Source organism: Mustela putorius, unplaced genomic scaffold (assembly GCF_011764305.1).
Source record: "Mustela putorius furo isolate JIRA1106 unplaced genomic scaffold, ASM1176430v1.1 tig00003858_pilon_pilon_pilon, whole genome shotgun sequence".
Taxonomy (NCBI): Eukaryota; Metazoa; Chordata; class Mammalia; order Carnivora; family Mustelidae; genus Mustela; species Mustela putorius.
Genome location: NW_025422010.1, coordinates 42,971,822 through 42,991,699, shown reverse-complemented (window position 1 = coordinate 42,991,699; position 19,878 = coordinate 42,971,822). Strand labels below are relative to the sequence as shown.

The following is a 19,878-nucleotide window of genomic DNA, read 5'->3' as shown; positions in this document are numbered from 1 at the left end:
AGTGTCCTATATTTATATGCAATTAGTGATTAGGCCTCAGATTAAAGTAAACAGTTTTTGGCTTTATTTTGTTTTTGTGTTTTTATTAAAGGACTACCCTAAGATGTGTTGTCAGATCACTTGAGAATTGTCTTGCCTCTGTTAATTACTGATAGAGGTCATAGAATGAAGTACCAAAGAATCCAGATTCCAGGGCCAGACTACCAGGTCTTCCGTCTCAGCTCTAGCACATATGAAATGTATGAACTTACCCATGATGCTTAACTTCTCTGTGCTTCCATTTTATCTAACCTGGAGATAATAATAAGAATGATCTTGGAGTGATGTTGCAACATTGGTTGTTATGAATATTACAAGAGTTCATAACATGTCAACTGCTCAGAACAGCACCTGGCAAATAATAAGCACTTAGTAACTGTTGCTAATAATATTACAACTACTGGCCATGTGGCTTGGGAACACATTAAGGTTTCCTGAGTTTCAATTGCTGTAACTCCAAAATGGGAGTAATACTTGCTGCTCCATCTAAGTTATAAGACACATGTGAGGATAAAATAAGATTTTACTGTGAAAGTACTATTTAAAACACTCACAAACACAAGGTTTTCCTCTTATCAATGATTATTATAATTAAAATAGAGAGATACACTTGTATCTGTAGATAAAAATGAGCTTCCCTGAGTCAAGTGTTCTCAAGGTTAAGTGAATAGGTGAATCACTAGGATGTAGGGAGGAAATAGTTGATGCTTTTTATTTAAATCTCATCTGTCTTTGGTTTTTGTTTTTGCTATATTTAATAATTTAGGTGATATAGTAATATAGTAATAATTGCATACAGTTTATAAATAATAATCCTACCTGTTTGTGGGTGCTTAGAATTTTTTTTTTTAACTGAAAAGAATACCTAATCAAAGTTTGAAGTTTTACTGATCTAAAGAAATACTTGATATGGACACCTTCATACAGTGTTAATTCAGGCTTTCTGAGTTCTAAGGCGATATCAATGTAAGTACATCATCAGGTGCCTGACAACATTTTTGTGTTCTGATTTTTTTTTAATATATATATTTTTTAATTTATTCATTTGACAGACAGAGATCACAAGTAGGCAGAGAGGCAGGCAGAGAGAGAGGAAGGGAAGCAGGCTCCCCACTGAGCAGAGAGCCCAATGTGGGGCTTGATTCCAGGACCCTGAGATCATGACCTGGGCTGAAGGCAGAGGCTTTAACCCACTGAGCCACCCAGGTACTCCTGTACTCTGATTTTCTATTAAGGAAAGGAATACCTTAGGTAATCATCAGAGATAAGCAGAAAGAGCTACATTTATAAATATTCATTGCAACATTATTGTAAATGTCAGAAGTAACCTATACATACATCAAACAAGGAAATATTTAAGCAAATTGATATATTTAAAGGCTCTAGCCTCTATTACATAGTTTAGTAAACTATAATAAAGTTTTGAGGTTAGGTGTTTTAAGAAGATTCCATGAAGAGACATTCCCAAAATAATGTTAGGTGGAAAAATTAAGATATAAGGAGATATCAATATAAGTACATAGATATACAAAATGACCCCAATGCTAATAAAAATGCACACATACAAGACTAGAATGAAATACACTAACATGGTAAAAGCAGTTATCTCTGGGGAGAGGGATTAAGCATATTTTTATTGTTTTCATTCTTTTCTGTATTTTCCAGTTTTTCTGCATGTATTAGTTTTGTAATTAGAAAGTTTTTTTAAAAAAAAGATTTTATTTATTTATTTGACAGAGAGAGAACACAAGTAAGCAGAGCGGCAGGCAGAGGGAGAGAGAGAAGCAGGCCCTCCACTAAGCAGGTTGCTGAGGAAGGGCTTGATCCCAGGACCCTGGAATCATGACCAAAGTCAAAGGCAGATGCTTAACAACTGAGCCACCCTTGCACCCCAGAAAGTTTTTTTTTTTTTTTTTAATATCATAAGCCATGCTTATTGTTCTTAGGCTTCAGTTTTTCATTAGCTGAATAACTTTTCCAGAGTATAAGTCATAGGATTAGGAAAAACTTTAATTTGTTGTCATGGCCAATTCTAATAGAATTTCACTGATAAATTTATTTTTCAGTGTTAAAATGGATTTTTTGTTTGTTTGTTTTTGATAACCTAGCAATTTCTGCTTCTGTAATCTTTTTGAGCTTTCCACAGAATATAGATAACTGCCAGTTACCATTATTTTGCTAATAAGCATAACTGTATATCAATTTAACAAATAATTATTTAATGGACATTGAGTAGGTAGTATAGGGAATATATTCCTGAAATATGTTCCTGAGTCCCAGCCCTCACAGAGATTCCCCTTTAGTCAGGGAAATGAGACTAGTCCTCATCAAATGTTGAGTAATACTTAACCATATCCGATAAATGTCAATTTCTGTGTTTTGACCATGCTTGTAGTTTTAGACATCAGCCTTTCTTTCAACCTTAGCAACTAAAATTCTTTGAAGTTCTTTATTAAGCCAATTCTCAAATTTTAGCTTCTTGGTGCTGAACTTGATGAAACTAGGAAAACTTGGTGTTTTATAAGCATTACTTTGAATCAGAGGTTCTCAAACTTGACTATATGCCTGAAGTTTCTAAGCCGCTCTGAAAAAATATAGGTGCTTAGATTCTGCCCCCAGATATTCTGATTTAACTAGTCTGGACTGGGAGTAGCAGAGGGAAGAAGTGGAGAGTGGGATTTTAAAGATACCTCTAAGTAATTCTAAAGTGTGGACAGTATTGAATATCATAGCCCTTAAACTAAAAACAGGCTCAAGAAAGAACTTCTGAGGAAATTTGAATTGCTAAGACTGAACGGAAGGATGAGGCCTAAACACTTACAGAGAGAGCATTTCTTCTGGAATGGTGACATAAGCCTAGATATGAAAAGGTAGCATTTGGGCTATTTTCCCAGCTCTGGCAGAAACCCCATCAGTGACATAGGTCCCACCAGGAATCCAGGGGAACTGGGGCAGCTTTACCATGCTATGCTGTCCCTTAGCTCTTTTCTAGGTTTTCAGGGCCTCTTCCTAGCAAAGCCTTAATCTATGTGTAATATTACAGGGACCCATGCCTCTTCTGTTTCCTTGGCAATCATAATAATAGTTACCATTTATTTAGCTTCTGTTATCTACCAGATAATTTCATCCATTTTCTCTGATCCTTACCAGAACCTTGAAAGAGAATTGTTTTACAAATAAAGAAACAGGCTCGGATAGGTCGAGTTTTTGATCCACGGTCACATAGAAATGTCAGATCATGGTTTCAAAGTCTGCTTGGCCAGACTTCGGTTCCTGTATTTTGTCTATGCCCTCATTCTGGTCTCCCTGCTGCCCCTCACATGTCTTCTCGGCTCTGGTGGCCTACCTTTAGGTCTTTCACTTTTCATACTTCAGTGTCTGGGCAGATGTGTGCTTAAATAGAGCAGTGTCTCATAAGAGGCTGGATTTTGCCTCTTAAAAATTCTCCTTTCAGAGAACGGTGTGAGGAGCTCCGTGCTGAATTGTTTTGTATCCATGAGAAGAAAGTGAGCGAGGAGCGGAAAGCACAGGTAGCTTTCAATGAAGAGTTGAAAAGGCAAAAACGGGTGGAAGAGCAGATGTTCTCAAAGCTCTGGGAGGAAGACCGATTAACCAAGGAAAAGCGAGAAGCTGAAGAGGCGAGGAGGCAGAAAGAGCTGGTGGAGAACACACGCCTGGGCCTTAATGCCCAGATCACGAGCATCAAAGCGCAGAGGCAGGCCGAACAGCAGCTGAAGGAAGAGGAGGCACGCTTTGTGGTGGGCCTTTTATGATGCTTTTTGTGGGATGATCCACTCAATGGGCATAGTACGCAGTTTGTAGGCCTGCTACCATGCCCTTTCCCTCATGGCCTGGATAGTTCCCCGGGCAACGACTAAGGTCAAAGCCTTGGATTCCAAGGCCCAGTCAACAGTGCCATCCCATTGCACAGGGCAAGTTACTTCACTACTGCGACTTGGTCTCTTTCTCTTAAAAAATGAGGCAAAAGGCACTTGTCTTTGTTGTGAGGATGAATGTGATAATAGTGGGCAGTACTATGAAGGGCTGGTGGCAGTTTGGCAACATCCCCCCATTCTTTGATACAGATAAATGACAGTTTCCAAATCCTATGTAAAGTGCTATGCAACAGCTACAGTGGCCCCTCTGCCCCAGCCACCAAAATCAATCATTTTGTTCCAACAAGGTCATTGCCCCTACTATAGAGAAATTAGAACTGTCACTGGAAATGTATGAAAGCACTAAAAAAAGAAGCAATTCTATATGTATATAAAGCTTCCAGCAACTAGTACTTCAATGCAACCAAATTTAGGAAAAATGTTTATTTTCCTGGGAAGTCCCAAGTATTGAAATTTAGAACCATAAGAAATGCTAAAGGTAAGATACTTCAGAGCCCTAAAAATCTTCCTGGGTTTGAGACTATTTTCTTTTGGAGAGTTTGAAGATGTCTAACTATTTTAGCTTCTCTAAGAAAATTGAAATGGTGGCCCCCAAATTACTTCTGTTGTAAGATACCTAGTGAGTCATTTTTACTCACAATACTTCTGACACCAAATGTATGGGTTTTTCCTCACACCAAAGAATTCTATAATTCTCCATGGGCCCTACCAACTAGGTGACCTACAGTTTGTTTGGATTCTGACACTAGCTACCAGTGATAGCATTAGACTCCACAGGTTTAAGGGCTCCGTCCCAGAAGACTGCTTGGACTCCAGAGACCAGTCATAAGTGGTAGGCCCTTAGGGTACCCACACCTCTGTCCAACTTGACTACAAAATCAGAGTTTCTCTTAGCTCTCCTTAAGTTTGATAATTCACTAAAATAACTCAGACTCCTCCAGAAAGTGCTTTGCTTGCTATATAATGGTTTATTGTAAAAGGTACAATTCAGAAACAGGCAAATGGAAGAGATGCATAGGACAAGGTATGGTGGGCAGCACACAGAGCTTGCACACCCTCTCTGGGCATACTGTGTTCCCAATACCTCCATGTGTTCACCAACCCTATTATTTGGCATTTTAATGGAGGTTTTCTTATATAGGCATGATTAATTGAATCATTTACCATTGATGATTGGACTCAATTTCTGGCCGCTCTCTTCTCTGGGGGTAGAGGGGTATCTAGAACTGAAAGTTTTAACCCTCTAATCATATGGTTTGGCCTTTCTGGTTACCAGCCCCAACCTGAAGTTATGTAGGGGTTCCCACCACCAGTCATTACATGAGGGTACAAAAGACATGTACAAATACATGTCAAGTGTGTGTCTCAATGACACCATTAAGGACATTTTCTTATACATGCCAATATCAGACCTAAAAAAATTAACTGTGATTCCTTTTTATGATCTAAAATCAATACCAAATTTCTGTCATTGTCTGAACTATTAGATATTTAAATCAGAATCAAACATGTTCTTATAGTCTCTCTAGAAAGGGGGACTCTATCTTATTCAAAGTAAGGCACAATTGAGGTTGAAAGGGATGCCATAAATTTATTACATTAGCATAACAGGCGCACAGTCAGAACTACCCCAGAGAAATCAAGACATGATCAACTGCTTTTAGGTCTCTTAATCTTGAACACTTCTCTCCTGTCCTATCCTATCTCCCCCAAGTCTCACAACGGGGATTTGCCTGATTGCTTCGTCCTGGTGTAGTCAGGCTTACTTAAAAAAAAAATGTGGCCTGCTATTATACTGACTTTCATTTTTGGTAGCCATTGCTTTCCCTTAGATGTAGCAGACGATTTTCGCGTTTTCTTTTGACCCTCACAATTCAGGATTTACTATTCATGACATTAATAGGAAAGTCTAGCACGTAACTGTCTTCTCACAAACCAGTGATCGTGATGACTGTGGCTGTTGTGAATCTCAGTTAAATCACACTGGGAATTGTATACCATCCTCACTATTGCCATGTCATCTCTTGTCCCAGCTGGGCAAGTACTTTTCCTTCCAGGACTACTGCTCAGCTGCCTCTGGAACAAGGACTAATGCTGCAGTTTATACTGTTACCAGATTTTCTAGCAAACCCACAATGCCTGACAATATTGGTGCCCTAGTTAAAACTGCTTGATTGGCCAGGCAGTTAAGCCACCTCAGAGGATCAGAAAGATAAGAAAATGAAAGGAATGGGGTAATGCTTTTAAAAGACAAAATGCATACAATTTAATTTTGTATATGTAGCTGATGGCACATTTCCAATTTGGGGCTCCCATAGCTCCTTAATAATGTGTCCATATCTGGATGTTGCAGGTGTACATAGAAGAGTAACGTCTAGAAGGCCAATACACTGAAATGTTGAGTGTGGTAGTGGGTGGTGGGTACTAGGATTAAAGGTGATTTCTCTCTATACTTTTCTGTATTTTGAACTCCACAACCATTTATTATTTCATAATCATGCACAGCACAAAGTGCTATTCCTGACTCGGCAATGAAAAGTCAAGTTTTCCATCTTATAGTCCCTCTAAATTCAGGTGTGTGTATCTCCAAGAGACACTTGATTCTCAGTCTCTTAAGTGAAATGATTTACATTTTGTTTTGTTTTGTCCAGCTGTACCAATGCATAATCTTCATTATTGTTTTGCCTTAGGAAAATGACAAAGCACAGGTGAAACTCGAGATTGAACAGGATAAGCTAAAGAAACAGAAGGCAAAACAGGAAATTAGGGCTGCTTTGCAGAAAGCCCTCCAAGAGAAGATAGAACATATTCAGCAGGAATATAGAGAAGAACAGGATTTGGACATGAAGCTCGTGCAAAGGGCCCTTCAAGACTTACAGGAAGATGCTGATAAAAAGAAGCAAAAAAGAGTAAGGTGTTTGTTCAAAATATGTTACTACTATGTGCTGAACAAGATAGCTCGCTCAGCTTTCAGTCTTACAGGAGCCAGCCACATGTGAACCATACTATGCTACTCTTAAGTGTAGTCCACGAACCCGCAACGTCAGCATCATCTGGAAGGATGTTAGAAGTAGAAATTCATAGCCTCCAGAATCAGAGTCTCCAAATCAAAATCTTGGCAGGGGCAAGAAATCTGTTTCAACAAGCTCCCCCAGGGGATTCTGATGCCCATTGAATTTGGAGCCCTCCTATAAGGTGGAGTTGGCATTGTGATAGCAGGATGGGAGAGAAGGAAGTGGGTGACTAAGTATGCCGTGAAGCTGGCAAAAATGTCACTGAAGAAGTGGTATTCGAGTTGGACCTTGAAAGATATGTAAAGTTTTGTCAGGCAGAGAGTAGAGAAAAGCGTTGGGTATGTATTCTGTTATCTGTTCTTTTGAAATTTGTATTGAAATCTTGAGGTCGTTGTGCCTTTCCCGTAGGTACTACTTTTTTTTGTTTGTTTGTTTTGTTTCTTTTTAAAAATAAACTTTATTTTTTAGAGCAGTTCTCGGTTCAGAGCAAAATTAAGTGAAAGATCCAGAGATTTCCCATGTACCCCCTGCCCCTACATAGGACGTAGCCTCCCGTGCTACCAATATCCCCCAACCAGAGTGGATATTTGTTACCACTGAAGAAGCCACATCGACATGTCCTTATCACCCAGAGTCCATAGTTTACGTGAAGGTTTACTCTTGGTGTTGTACATTCAATGGGTTTGAATGAATGTAAGATGACATGTAGCCACCATGAAAGTATCATACAGTAATTTCACTATCCTAAAATCTTCTGTGCTCCCCTGGTTCATTCCTCTTCCCTGACTCCAAACCCATAGAAACTGCATATCTTCTTACTGTCTCTACAGTTTCATCTTTTCTAGGATGTCATCAAGTTGGAATCATACAGTATGATGCCTTTTTAGATTCACTTATTTCACCAAGTACTGTGCATTTAAGTTTCCTCCATACCTTTTCCTGACTCTGCAGCTCATTTCCTTTTCACTCTTAATAATGTTCCATTGTGTGGATGGAGCACAGACTATCCAGCCACCTACTGAAGGATATCCTGGGCTGCTTCCGGTTTTAGTGATTATGACTAAAGCTATTATACACATTTGTGTGCAGGCTTTTGTGTGGCTGTATGTTTTCAGATCATTTGGGTAAATGCCAAGGAGTGTAGTTGCTGGGTCATATGGTAAGAGTACGTTTAGTTTTCTAAGAAACTGCCAAATTGTTTTCCAAAGTGGCTGTAGCATTTTGCATTTCCACAGTCAGTGTCAACCGTACATACTAGAGGCCTGGCTTAGGGTAGAACTCCAGGTATGGGCTCTATTGCTAGTTGAGTGATCTCAGTGAGCTCTGTGGAGTTGCCAGGGGTGCACCTTGGAAACGAATGCATGGTGTCCATGACTGAGTTTAGAATCACTGTGACTTGGGCTTCTGTGTCTAATAGAGCCAGGAATGTCTGGTGATTGCCTTTGTCCCACCGGGCCACCAGAGTCGTAAGTGGACAATTGTGCAGATGGGACAAGCTCTGAGGAACTGCCAAATCCCTAGGGTCATTTTCTGGGAGACTGTTAAGCCTGCCGTCAGGGGTGTTGTTTGGGAGAGAGGGAGCCTTGGGATCTCTGAAGGCCTCTGAGACATTAACATTAGGCTCTGTAGTGAGGTAATCACTTGTTTTAAAGAGAGGAGCTTACTTCATATTTGTCTCAATATAAAATTGCTAGGCACCCCCAACTGGTAGAGCTGCTAGTACAAGGCTCCCTGCTATTTAAAATGTCTCAGACATTGCTTCCTGACAGATTTGGCTTGGGAGCTCCAGGACCAGGAGACAGGAAGGTTGCTCTACAGGGTGGGTTGCAGGCTTGGCACCTGAAAGCTAGCCTTGGGCTTGTGGGCTGCCTTGGTATTATAAAATCTGGGAGTCTAGTTAAGTGTCTCTTTCATGGGGTACCATCAAGTTTACTTCTTCCAGTGCCTGCTGAATAGTATGGGAGGTCCCCACAAAGTGGAGGCACATGGCCCTATTAATTTGGGAGGGGGTTTGTCTATAAGAAGAATTATCTGGATTTATGGACAATTGGGGCCTCTTCAAGACTGGAGATAAAATCTGGGTCCTCTGGGTTGCTATGTTCAGAGACGTGATAGACCCATTGGACCACACCAGTGTTACAGAGGACTCAGGCCTCATCTAGTGTGTTCTGCTAGCTTTGAGCCTTTGTGGTAATAACTACAATAGAAGGGTGAGGTCAGCTCCAAGCCATAAAAATCCAGGCAAGCGGAGGAAAGGATTCTCCCTCTGTCTTCAGAGCTGGTGCCTTTGGGTCTGGACTCTCCGTCGTCATTGGAATCCTTGATTATGGTGTTTCCGTTTTCCCACATGGAAGGCTACAAGGGTCCTGGAGTTGGGATTCCCACCTCTCAGGTCAGTTAGGCTCAGATAAAAACTGCAGCAGGTTAGGCTCTGGTTAAATATTTGCTCCTGAGAGCAAACCTAAGAACAGCATGTTCTGGTGGTGTATTTCAAAATGATTCCATTTCTTCTGCTGCGGGAAGCATGAAGGGCTTTTTCTCTGATATTCACTGTGAGAACTTGGTAGAGCTTCAGGAGGTAAAACTCCCAAAAGTCTGCTCTCCTCCACGTTTCATCACTGGGTCCCCTTAGAGCTTTTAACTCTTAGATGTTTCTGCACTGAACCTCTAGCAATTCATCAGTTGCAGGTTTTCCTATCCCAGCACTGGTTCCCATAGAAGTTTCTGCTCATGGGTTTCCACTATGGTAATTTGTGATTGTCTGTATTTACCTGTCTGTCTCTCCAATCTGGGGGCAGTGGTTTGCCCTGTGACCTCACTTCTCATATGGAACCAAGATTGTTGATTATTTTGTAAGATTGATTTTTTTATTTTTTATTTCTGAGAGAGAAAGAGAGAGAGAACAGGCTGAGCACTGAGCCTAACACAAGGCTTGGTCTCATGACCCTGAGATCACGATCTGAATCGAAACCAAGACGCTTAACAGCCTGCACCACCCAGGTGCCCCAAGATTGTTAATTTATTACATTAAAATTAAAAGCTGATTTATTAAGCTTTTTGCTTGTTGTTAGAATGCCAGAGTGGCACCTTCTAAGCTCCTTATATTACCAGATTGGAAACCAGGAATCTTCTATTTTTTTTTATTAAGTTTTTTATTTTGGGATAATTACAGATAATTATAGATTCACATGCAGTTGAAAGAAATAATACGAAGAGATAATACAAAGAGATGCAATGGACCTTTCATTCAGTTTTTCTCTATGATGTCTTGAATAACTATAGTATAATATCAGAGCCAGGATATTGACATTGAACTGTCAAGATACAGAACATTCCCATTCCCATCACAAGGATTCTGAAGAATCCTTTTTTGGCCACATCCACTTCCCTCTTGTCATCATCCCCTTCTTAATCCTTGGCAACCGCTTACCTGTTCTCCATTCCACAATTTTGTCATTTCAAGAGTGTTCTATAAATGGAATCATATAGTATGTAACCTTTTGGGATTGACATTTTCATTCAGCGTCACTCTGGAGATTTACCCATGTTATTGAATGTATCAGTAGTGTTTATTTTTATTGTCTAGTAGTGTTCATGGTAAGACTGTACCACGGTCTGTTTTTACCATTTACCTGTGTACAGGTTTTTGTGTGAACACAAATTTTTGTTTCTATGGGAAAAAGGCCTTGAAGGTTAGTTGTGATTGCATGTTTGGTTTTTTGTTTGCTTGTTTGTCTTGTTTTGTTTTGTTTTTAAAGAAAACTGCCAAGCTGTTTTTCACAGTAGCTTTACCAAATGTGATCAGTATTGGTACATTCCTACAAACAATGAATAGATGATTGAGTTTCTCCACATCCTCACCAACATTTGGTGGTGGCACTCTTCTTTACTTTAGCTCTACTGAGAGATGTAGAGTGATATCTCATTGTTTATTTTACGTTTACATAATAACCAATGATGTTGATCAATTTTTCATGTGTTTATTTGCTATATGTATATCTTCTTCAGTGAAATGTTTTCTCATATTTCTTTCCCATTTTCTAATTGGATTCTTTTTTTTCTTTCTTTTTTTTTTGTTATTGAGTTTTTTGTTCTCCGTTAGATCATTTTATTTTTTAACAGCTTCATTAAGGTATAATTCATACAATTTTCCCATTTCAAATATATATTCAGTGGCTTTTTGGTATATTCACATAAGTATGCAACCATCACCACAGTCAATTTTAGAACTTTTTATTATCTCACTCTTCCCTCTTCCCCACGCCTTGCCCCCATTCTTTTTTTTTTTTTTTTTCAGATTTATTTATTTATTTGAGAGAGAGAGGGAGGGTTGGAGAATGCACACAAGTGGGGGATAGGACAAAGGGAGAAGAAGCAGCAGATTCTCTACTGAGTAGGGAGCCCAACTTGGGGCTGGATCTCAGGACCCTAAGATCATGACCTGAGCCAAAGGCAGAGGCTTTAACCCACTGAGCCACCCAGGCGCCCCTGAATAATTCTTCACTGTACCAATGCACCATGTTTCATTGTCAGCCTATGGATATTTGATTTGTTTGCATTTTTTGGCTATTGTAAATAATGCTACGTGAATATTCTCATATAAATTTTTGTTTGGACATAGGTTTTTGCTTCTCTTGGGCATATACCTAGGAGTAGAATTAATGAGTCCTAAGGTAACCCTAAGTTTTTGAGTACTTGCCAAATTGTTTTCCAAAGTGGTTTCACCATTTTATGTTCTCACTAGCAGTGTCGCAGGTTTTGATTTCTCCACACACTTGCACACTTTTTAGCAGTTGTTATTGTTTGTCTCTTTTATTTTAACCATCCTGAAGTGTGTCTGAAGTGATCTGTTATTGAGGTTTTGATTTGCATTCCGTAATGAGTAATGATCTTGAGCTTCTTTTTCTGTGTCTATCAACCATCTGTATATCTTCTTTGGAGAAATCTATCTGAACCTTTCAAAACTTCAAGAAATATATTCCAATCCTTTTTCCAATTCTTAATTGGATTATTTGACTTTATTACTGAGTTGTAATAGTTCTTTATATGTTCTAGATACAAGTCCCTTACCCATAAACTCTGTGCAAATATATTTTTTTCATCCTGTGGGTTGTCTTTTCACTTTATTAATGGTATCCCTTAAAGTACAAAAGTTTTAATTTTGATAAAGTCCAATGTATCTACATTTTGTTTTGTTGCTTGTGCTTTTAGTGTTATATCTAAACATCAGTTCCTACCCCAAGGTCAAGAAGATGGTGGTCCTATGTTTTCTTCTTAAAGTTTTATAGGTTTAGTTCTCCCATTTAGGCGTTTGATCCATTTTGAGTTGACTTTTGTGTATGTTGTGAGGTAGAGGTCTAACTTCATTCTTTTGCACGTAGATACCCAGTTGTCCCAGCACCATTGTTGAAGAGATGGTTCTTCCCCTATAGGATTGTCTTGGTACACTTGTCAGAATCAGTTGATGGTGAATGTGAGGGCTTAGCTCTGGACTCTGAATTCCTTTCCATTAATCTATGTCCGTCCTTAGGCCAGTAGCACATATATATATGCCTTGATCACTGTAGTTCTGCAGTAAATTTGAAATCAGGAAATGTGAATCTTCCAACTTTGTTCTTTTCAGATTGTTTTGGCTTTTCTGGCTCTCTTGCATTTCCATATGAATCTGGAATCTGCTTGTGGATTTATGCATAGAAACCTTTTTGGATTTTGATAGGGATTGTTTTGAATCTGTAGACCAAATGTAGACAGTTGCCATTTTACCGGTATTGTCTTCTGATCATGAATATAGGATGTTTTTCCACTTATTTTTTCAGTTTCTTAGTTTTCAGAGTATACGTTTTACACTTCTTTTGTTAAATTTATCCCCATGGATGAGACTATGAATGCAAGTTATTCTGAGGGTACAGTTCAGACCTTGTCAGTCCCCCCGCCAGATTTATGATATTCTCAAAAGCAGTCAGAACAGAGATCGGATGGAACGGCACAAGTATAATACCGTGAACAACAGAGATATCAGCATTGCAAAGCCCAGTTCACAATCTTAGCTGCACATTGAAATCACTTGGTGAACTTAAACACTGTTCCTTAGAACGGACTCTCAGGGTGAGATTCAGCCCTTGGTGCTTTTTAAAGCTCCCAGGTGATTCCAGAGTATAGCTAAGACTGAGAATGTCTGTTATCGAAGTATCAAGTGACCATCTTGTAGTCAGAAGCAGTGCTGTCGTAGTAGTAATAACTGACTTTGTTTATCATAACCTATCTAAATGGAAATAAATGAAGATAAAGCTGTATAATTGAAAATTATCCAGACACTGCTTTGAAAAACAGTTTGGGAAAGTGTTTGAAGTAACTTATTCAAAAATGTATTACAAAGCGCAGGTACAAAGAATAGCACAGTAAATGCCCATATGTCCTTTACTTAGCTTCAACAGCCACCAGCTAACGGCTTCTCTGCATTATGTGTGTGCCCCACCCATTCCCTACCACCACTCTTGAATATTTTGAACTAAACCTGAGAGAGAATATTTCATCCATAAGTGTCTCATTATGTAGTTCTAAAAAATTGGGATTGCAGCTCTAAAAGATTGTTTTAAAACTTATCCTCCATACCATTATCACACCTACAATTTTAACAACGTGAGGTAATTCTTCTGTTTGTAGGAAGAGATGGCAAGAGAACAGGAGATATATCTTCAGTATGTGGCACAGCGGCGTGAGGAGGAGAGAGCTCAGGAGAAAGAACTGGACAGAATATTAGAGGCAGAGAAGGAAAAGAAGTTGGCGGAGAAGGACAAGGAGCTGAGACTTGAAAAGGAGGCAAGGAGACAACTTGTGAATGAGGTCATGTGTACAAGAAAACTTCAAGTTCAAGAAAAATGTAAGGACATGAATTATAATAATAATATAGTTGGGCCTTAATTCAACTTAATTAGTAACCAAAATATTTATAAGTAGGTATTATGTGTAAAATGATATGAGGGATGTAAAAAGGATTAAGGCAAGACCCCTGCCTTGCAGAATTTACCTAATTTAATCCTTCGAGTCTAAACTTACAAAGAGTTTCATATCCTAGTAGATTCTGAGGAATCATGTGCGTTGACTGGTCTGTGCACCTTAGTGACTATAAAAGGGAAGTGAGAAGGTAGAGCACAACGCACACCTCCCTCCTCCCTTTTATCTGTCCCTCTTTTCTTTCCACAGGTGTTTCCATACCTCCATACCTTTACTTGGGTAGTTTTCTCTGCTTATGATGCTTTTGATCCTGAGAAATCCTGGAGATCCTTCAAGGCCAGCTCAGATGTCTCATTCCTCAAATTTGTCCCTCATTCTTAATAAATCCTCTTTCCAGGACTCTCACTGTGGCTTGCTCACATCCCTGTCTTAGTACACTATTGTATGCCCTCAGCTCCAAACCGTGCTTGGTTATGAAAGGAAATATTTGTTGAGAGGGTGAACTGTCACCTTCAGATTTCCACTGCTCCATGTCCAGCCCAGTGGACCAGAAAGGCAATAGATAGACACATTTACCATTCAGGTACTATTAGACTTCACTCTAGTTGTCTTTGCAAGAGAAACTCATGTATTCTCTACTCCAGGAATTATGACAGCCATTGAAAATTGGTAAGCCTGTATTGGGTGGAGTTGTAAGAAAATGAGAAAAAAAGTCTATAAACTAAAATATTTCTGTTTACCCCTGATAAATATTTTAAAATATATTGATACAACATGGAAAATTTAAGTATTTGGGGCCATTTTTAAACAAAGGAACAAAATCAACCGTAATTCTACCACCCAGAAATAGCTACTACTCACAGCTTCATCTATTTCCTTCTAGTATTTTTACTATGTATATAGCAAATTAGGATTTATGTTGAAAGTATTGTTTTACAGCCTGCCTTTGCCACTTACCATAAACATTTTTCTAGGTCACCTTTTTTTTTTTCAATTATAAAATTTGTAATGCTGCCTAGAAATCTGTTATAAAAATGGACCATGATTTATTTCATCTAAACACAACTAATGGACCTACAGATTGTCTTTAATCTTTTTACTACTATTTTAGAATTGCAGGTTACTATCTCTGTACATAGTTCTTCTTGGCTTATATATGATTATTTAAGAAAAGTTCCTATAAATGGATGTGGGGGCCAAAGTTGTACATTTCAGTTGTGTTTTTGCTGACTGTATTTATTCTTTTGTGAACTCTGGTTTCTTTGTTATTTTTTCACACTTCCTGGATGCTTATGTTTTTAAATTTTAATTTATTAATGCCTTTTCTAATTATTTTGTCATAAATTCTTTTTAACATAAATGATAACAGAACTTTTTGTTCTCGAGATGAGAAAGGTAAGAAGTGTTCTAATAGTGATAATCTGGCTTGAAAAAGGCTGATCATAGATTTTCAGTGAAAAATCGTTGAGAGTAAAATCTGTGTAGATCACACACATTCAAACCTAAATCCTCTTCTTCCCTTGATGGAGAGGACTGCTTTTACCCTATCGACCTTAGACACACACAGTCCAGTGATTATACGCTCTGCCTCTCTAAAGACAGGATGACCCTGATGCCCAGAGGGATTGCCAGCAAGCCTTGTCTGAAGAAAGTCATTTACCAAAAATTACTTTTGTTTTTCTTAAGTACAACGAAAGGCAAAAGAACAGGAAGAACGTGCTATGGAACAGGAACGCATAAATGAAGGCCTGAAAGAGCTTAACCATGCAGAGAAGGAGAATTTTGCAAGGTATGGTTTTGTTTCCTTTATTATTGTTTACTGCCTAAAAGGGGGGAAGGGAGAGGACAATGTGCCATCACTCATGCATTACTGACATCTTTTACATCAGTATTACATTTGTCCTAAAAGCTCCAGTCACATTACAAAATCCCATATAAAAATAAACACCAAACATCTTGGTAAAATTAAATTTTATTGTTATTGTGTACATTCTGGTTATAGACATTAGGTATTAAAATGAATGGATACTTTAAAAAATAAAGTAAGTTAAAATGATTTTTTTAAAACAGGCTCCAACATTAAATCCTAATGAAATAACAAGAAGACTATTCTTTCATACGAAATGAACCCTGAAACTCAGTGTGGCTTGATTAGTTGGAGTAGCAGAAATGGCTTCTGAAAATGGGAGTCCATACAAAATGTCCTCAGGAGAATTTTTGTAGCCTCACGGGGCTGGAAAACTGAAATGTTCTAGGTATTTTGGGAAATACCACTGCCTTCCTCTGACAAGGCCCCTCTGAGAGCCACCGCCAGGCTCTGGAGGACGAAATAGGCAGATCCGTCCTGGCAGCATTTCTTGGACCATAGCACCCCTTTCCCACGATGACCAAGATACCCAATTCAGATGACCAGTGTGGTGGAGGAAGGTGACTTGGTTCCTCTAATTGCTGCTCCTCTTTCCTGTCCCTTGGCCCTGTCCCATGACATACATGGTACATAGACATAAGTTCTTTTCATTCTAGAGAAGAGTTGGGTTTATGTACCTGAGCCTAGTGTGAGCCTAGTGTTTCGGGGGACTAACAATAATTTCTGGCTTACCCTACTGATTTCCTGCTATTGCCTCTGCTCTGGAGGTCTTTCCTTCTCACTTTTGAAGTTTATTGTTGGACATGTGAGGGGGACCTGATAAATAGCAATAGGCTTCCCTGCCCAACTTCTGAATCAACTGAGAGAAGGAAAACAGTATGTGTGGAAGGTATCATAGCTACCTATCGGTACATAATAGAAACCCCCACGATGTGTGCCTTTAGGTGAGTTATGATTATCTCTGATGGTTCTCTGGTTGACAGGGCTCCCTTGGGTGATTCTTCCTTGCCGTCCCTCATGTGGTTCAGGTCAGGTGTTAGCCAGGGCTACATTCATCTGAGGGCTCAACCGTCCTGGACACCTAAGATACCTACTCATGTAGCTGGCAGCGTGTGCGGACTGTAGATGGGGACTCATCCGGTGTTGCCCCCAGAACAACTTCATGTGGCCTTTCTATGTGCTGGGCCTTCTCACAGTGTGGTGGCCCGTTCTGACAGGGAGAGGTCCAATAGACAGGATGGGGAAGCTGCCAGGCCAGTGAAGGGCTGCCCCTAGGACCAGCATAGCATCACTTGTCATAATCTGTTGGTCATGAAAATAGTCACCAGGGCTATCCAGATTCAAGAGATGGAGACAGAAGCTCCACCTCTTGATGAGGGGAATAGAGGTCCACGTTGCAGGAGAGCGCATGCGAGGGAGATGCTGCTGTGACCATCTTTAGAAAATGGACTCTGCCACAGAGGCGTGTGCATTCTTTTCTGATAAAAGCTGATATTTATAAAATGCAGCTTATAGATTATAAAATGGCTGACCACTATGGAGAACAGTATGAAGTTTCCTCAAAAAATTAAAAATAGGGGCGCCTGGGTGGCTCAGTTGGTTGGGAGTCTGCCCTCAGCTCGGGTCATAAAGCCCCGCTTTGGGGCTCCCTGCTTCAGTAGGGAGTCTGCTTCTCCCTTTCCCTCTGCCTCTCCTCCTGCTTGTGCTCTCTCTGGCTCTCTCTCAAACAAATAAATAAAATCTTAAAAAAAAAAATTAAAACTGGAACTACCATGTCATCCATCAATCAGACTTCTGGGTGTATATTCAAAATAATCGAAAGCAAGATGTTGAAGAGATATTGACACAGCCATGTTCATAGCAGCACTGTTCACAATAACCAGGAGGTGGAAATAACCCAGGTGTCCATTAACACATGAATGGATAAACCAAATATGTTATATACGTACAATGGAATATTAGCCTTAAAATGGAAGAAAATCCTGTCAGATGCCTCCTCATGCATGAACCTTGAGGGCATTATGCTAAGTGGAATAAGCCAGTCACAAAAAGACAAGTACTGTATGATTTCACTTATACAAGATCCCTAGAGTAGTCAAATTCATAGACACAACAAATAGAATGGTGGTTGCCAGAGACTGGGGGGAGGGGGAAAAGGGAGCTCTTGTTTAATGGGTGGAGTGTTTCAAGTTTACAAGATGAACATGTCCCGGAGAACGATGTAAGGCAACGTGAATGTACTGACGCTACTGAACTAGACACTTAAAAATCGTTCAGTGGTGGTCAATTTTACGTTGTGTGTTTTTTTTACCACAGTAAAAACAAAACAAAATGAAACAACACACTATAAAATTTAAAATGTGGTTTATATGTTTAACATGTGGCTTACGTGCGGAGGAAATCGTCTAGTTCATGCTGAACAGAATGAGGCCCACTCACCCCGCCAGGCCCCAGCAATGCCAGCCTGCTCCGGCTCTCTCCCGCAGGCCAGTGGCCCTTTGACAGCAGAGTGGAAAACCTGCAGACTAGTCTGTTCCTGGTTTGACCAGTAGAGAAGTCATTCCTTCTCAGAGAAAAGTGGGAGGGGGCTGCAGAGAGGCCAAGGACTCACTCCAGATAGCAGGAAATGTTGTGTGGGGGCCAGAAGTATTCCCTCCCTAAAATCAATATTTGTTCTGTTTATCTTAATTATTATTGTTTAAATAAACACATTATTGAATTTTCCATCTCTTTTTTCCTATATCACCCTGATTTTAATGGGATTTTAATTTGACTTCAAAAGTTACATTTTAATTATGATGCCCTAAATGAATCCAAGTGCTTGCTTTTACAATTTTGTACTTTGACATTTTTAATACCGCAGGCGCTCCAGTTTGGCCCAGGAGTACAGAAAGCAGCTTCAGATGCAAATGTCCTACCAGCGGCAGGCCCGGGAAGCACAGAAGGAGGAGGAACGCCGAGAGTTTGAAGCAGGGGTAGCAGCAAACAAGATTTGCCAAGACAAGATCAGGGAGATCCTGTCTTTCCATCGAGTGCTGCCCCGAAACATTCATCCCATGCGGAGGGCATGCTCTGATAAGCTCCCACCGTAGTTTCATAGACATTAATATATTTTTTCACAGTCTTTTCATGTCTTTAACTATAGTATACTGGTCTGTTCTTTTCAACTCATGGATAAACTTCCTTTATTTCTCTGAGTTTCCATAATTCTACATAATGTTATTCCTTCAAATTAAACTTCATGCCTTTTTTTAGACTTCATAGACTTACATATGTGAGTGATTTATTTCATATCATATAGTTATTTTCCTGACTTACCCCCACACCTCCCTTTCTTGCTCATTTATTAATAGCTACAGTTTCTCCACCCCTCTACTCAAGTGCCCATTTTCTTTAGCCTTTGTCTCATATACATAATTGCCTTGTCTCGTATATGTAAATCACCCTGTCAACAGGGCAGAGCTGGGCCTAACAGCCACTTTCATTAGCCCACTTATTTAATTATTACGTAAATATTTTCCTTGCATGTGACTTTGGCAAGAACAGGGCAAACCCCTTGCTTTTGTGGAGCTTATGTCCTGGGAGAGGAAATCAGATAACGTATTAAATACTATAAAGCAGGAAATGGCAAGAGTACTAGAAGATCAGTTTGAGCAGGTGGTACTCGAATGAACCAACAATATGGTTATCTGGGCAGAAACATCCCAGCCAGAGGAAAGAGCCAGTGCAAGGGGCCTGGGGCAGAAGTCTGTTTAGTGTGTTTGAGGCATAGTATTTGTGCAGAGTAGAGTGAGTGAGGAACAAAGTGGTAAAAGATTAATCAGAAAGGCAGTGAGGGCTAAATGATTTAAGGCCTTGGAGCCATGGTGAAGACTAGCTTTTCCCATGACTATGAAAAGCTGTTACAGAATTTTGAGCAGAAGAGTGACATTAGATGTAAGAGGGTTGCTGGCTGCAGACAAAGGCCGAGAACAGATTTTGGGGAAGACAAAAACAGACTCAGTTAAGGAACGATCATAGTAGCCCAGGTGAGAGGTGAGGATAGCATGGCAGCCAGCCCCCACGACAGTCCCTGTGATCCTCTCCCCGTATGTCCGTCCCTGTGCAG

At 39.8% G+C, this 19,878-nt stretch overlaps 1 protein-coding gene across 1 annotated transcript in view; it reads left to right on the top strand.

Annotated features, from left to right (window-relative positions):
* The window catches only part of CFAP53 (cilia and flagella associated protein 53), a 38,044-nt gene extending 19,003 nt beyond the window's left edge, over nt 1–19,041 (top strand). Inside the window, exons 4-8 of the mRNA XM_013048550.2 lie at nt 3,494–3,797; nt 6,626–6,844; nt 13,613–13,829; nt 15,590–15,692; nt 18,634–19,041. Coding sequence (XP_012904004.2) covers nt 3,494–3,797; nt 6,626–6,844; nt 13,613–13,829; nt 15,590–15,692; nt 18,634–18,862 — 1,072 coding nt within the window. The 3' untranslated portion in view covers nt 18,863–19,041. The remainder of the gene's footprint in view (nt 1–3,493; nt 3,798–6,625; nt 6,845–13,612; nt 13,830–15,589; nt 15,693–18,633) is intronic.
* Nucleotides 19,042–19,878: the final 837 nt, after the last annotated feature.